General features: G+C 42.0%; 1 protein-coding gene across 1 annotated transcript; it reads right to left on the bottom strand.

The window, feature by feature from the left end:
- Positions 1 to 705: 705 nt before the first annotated feature.
- LOC122543672 (putative G protein-coupled receptor 139) lies at positions 706 to 2,658 on the bottom strand. Its single transcript, XM_043682480.2, has 2 exons — positions 2,589 to 2,658; positions 706 to 1,616 (listed from the first exon to the last, which is right to left on the bottom strand). Exons 1-2 carry the CDS (start codon positions 2,656 to 2,658, stop codon positions 706 to 708), a joined length of 981 nt encoding a protein of 326 aa, XP_043538415.1.
- Between the last annotated feature and the right edge of the window lie 442 nt (positions 2,659 to 3,100).

The raw sequence follows: 3,100 nt of genomic DNA, 5'->3' as shown, positions 1-3,100 counted from the left end.
GTCTTTTGGAAATTACGTAAAATTGATGCGAGAAAAAAAAAGAACCCGAGGTTCTTTATTCTGAGAGGACACTTTGTGGTGCCACATGGGTTTTTGTGTGAGGCGGAATTATTGGGATGGCTGGCGTAGCCACTTTTGAGGCACAAATTAACTCTGTAACAAGATAAACGGCAACAAAGTGAAGAACGAGTAAAACGAAAAAGGTGAGAATCTTTAACACAAGTCAACTGTGAAACTGAGGAATTGCTTATCAAGGATTGAAGCCAATGTATGTCAAAAAGGTTGGTGCTTTGGTTTAATGATAGTGATCGGCTCAATACGTGTGAAGTAACTGAGAGCCAACTTTTCTTCTAATGCTTTCACAAAATTTCCACCGACAGTAACGCGGGGGGATCAGAAAGCCCAAGTAGGGAGAGTGAGGAATAAATAAACAAATGTCATCTGGACGAGACTAATGGAGAGTAGCCGCAGTAAGGGGATGTGGGAGGGTGAACACAGATTGCAATTGCGCTTCTTTTTGAGTAATACAAAATTGCAATCGTTGTGCATTCTCTTAAGGATCGACTACAGTCAATTATCAAAGCTGCCAATAGGCTTTCTATTCCTTTGGTACTGGCACTAACTTTCCATAAATTTCTGTATCAGGGGATAACGGGCCCAGTATACACTGAACTACTCTAGTGGAAAAGAAAGAGCATGAGAGATTTATTCCACTCTGCGTTTAAAGAAATTGGTGAGGGTGGCGAAGGGGTACATCAAAAAGTTCATTAACTCCTTTCTAAACAAATTCTGAGATATTGCATAAATGAAGACGTTGTTGCAGGAACTGAATAACTGAAGTGTGTTGGTCGTTTCTTGGAAGATATACTGTGGGTCACTGAAATCTAATCCACCGAAGTAGCTCTCTGCTTTAAGCCGCATGTAGATGAAATGTCCGACAAGAGGGGCCCACAGGAGGAGGAAGCTGAGAGAGATGGCGAACAGTAGGATGATTGATCTCTTGCGGTGGGCCATCTCCGGGTCTTGTTGCTTCTCTGCACCTCGGAGCCTCCTCCGGGCTCTGTTGGCCACTAGGATCTGTCTTATGGTCAGGACGTTCAGCATCAGAATAACGAAAAATGGGAGGAAAGGGGTATAAATCTGAAAGAGCCAATCATAAGCCTGCCAAGCTGGCCAGACGTAGAAGTTGGCTTTGATGTTGCAAAACCACGATACCCCATCTAAGATGTATAAGGGTTCGTAGATAAAGTAGTATGGAATGTTCTTGACGCAGCATAGAGCACATACAATTCCAATGACCAGAGATGCCGTTTTCTCTGTACAGTATCTGGTCTTCAACTTCTGGCAGCAGATGGCCACGAAACGGTCGATGGTAAAGGCGACTGTTAGCCAGACCGAACAATCCCGCGTGGCATAGACCAGTACGACGCTGAGAGTGCACACAGGAGTGGTCGACAAGACACTTTCCCGGAAATAGATGCGGCTGATTCGATTGAGGATTACTGCGGTGATGATGACAAAGAAATCAGTCACTGCGATAGCCACGAGGTAGGAGGTGATGCACCGGGATAGATTGCACCGTCCTCGAGATAGAATTATGATTGCCAACAAATTGGCTGTGAGAGATCAAAAGAGAAAGTTATTACTGAACTTAGTCAAAACACTGTCTGCTGCCTTTTTCAATCTTTTATGTAACAGCTTTAAAACACCGGTTTTCCACTTTCAGTCTCTGCCTATCCTGAAACCATTGACAAGCATTGGACATTCAATACAGCACTATATATCTCTCAATGTAAATAGTCCCAGGAATAGATATTGTTCGCTCGTTACTGAGTAAACTCCAATAGCTACTGTCCAATTCAGGATAAATGGAATAATGTGGTCCCGATGAACGTATTCATACCAAACCCCGGACATGCTTCAACCCATAAATGTTTCCTCACGTTGCCTTTTCACTAGTGGTGTCCCACCCATTACAAATCTCATCATTCGAATCTTCAGAAGCTCCAGAGTCTTGCTACGTCCATTCCTGCAATCATACACAACTCTTTGTAATTACAAGTTAACTTTGATTGTGCCTCCCGTGTATGCCTCAAATTGATATTTCTAACGGTGTCAGTTATAGGTTTACATAATAAAGCTCTAAACTCTGGAATTATTACCGCAGATCTTCGCTTCTATTCCCTTCTTTCAGACGTTCCTTTGATCGACCCTTTTTTGCAATATCTCAGATCTCACAAAATTGCATTCATTTACTAAAGCTGTTCTAGTGTTTGCTATGGGCGGTGTTGTGGCTCGAGATCATGTGTACTTTCTAATAATTATGAAGAATGTTGTTCTGGCCAATTATTCCAAAAACGTATCTAGAGCATTCAGGAACGTATTTTTCATTCATACTTAAGAAATTGTCAGTACTGAACGATGATATGACACAGCACAGATAGCATCCCGTCATACGCACTGAACGTCATTTGATGTCTATTAATGTTGCATATTGGAAAAGTTCAGCTATATCCTGAATAGGAAAGGAATGCATTTCAGGAAACACAGAATAAAAAATATACTTTTCATGTGAATCAGTGACTTACCAGGGGCGCCAATACCAGCGAGAATTGAATAGGAAACGACGAAGAAGGGGGCAATGACTGGTTCGTGCATCGTCGTTCAGAAACTGCAGGAGTTGTTGTCGCTGTGGAGGTTTGCTCTGTGACACATTTAAGTGCAACCTCATTCATTCGGATTGATAATCTCCAGGGGGCCAATTAAATAACAAGGTGAATCTTACTGACAATTCCATGCACAATGAGATTACCTCACTCCTTCATGCCTTTCAACAAAGTGGACGATTTCAATTCACTTTGGGACACTTTAGTGGTTCGTCTGTTATGGACTGGGCCAGACCACTCAAAACATTCTAAAGCAGAAAGCCCAGACCATACCTTTCATATTTGTTTCGGTAAGTGTACCATGAAAATTCACCGGAGTAACTTAGCTAGGTTGACTACTAGGTTTTAAAACGGACAAAAATTAGTTCACAAAATTGCAGTTTGAAACATGAAGAACCGAATACAGAATTACCCATAACACTTAGACTACCCAA

Source organism: Chiloscyllium plagiosum, unplaced genomic scaffold (assembly GCF_037043375.1).
Source record: "Chiloscyllium plagiosum isolate Xiang-an unplaced genomic scaffold, Cpla_swu_hap1 HiC_scaffold_27, whole genome shotgun sequence".
NCBI lineage: Eukaryota > Metazoa > Chordata > Chondrichthyes > Orectolobiformes > Hemiscylliidae > Chiloscyllium > Chiloscyllium plagiosum.
This window is presented reverse-complemented; position numbering and strand designations above follow the sequence as displayed.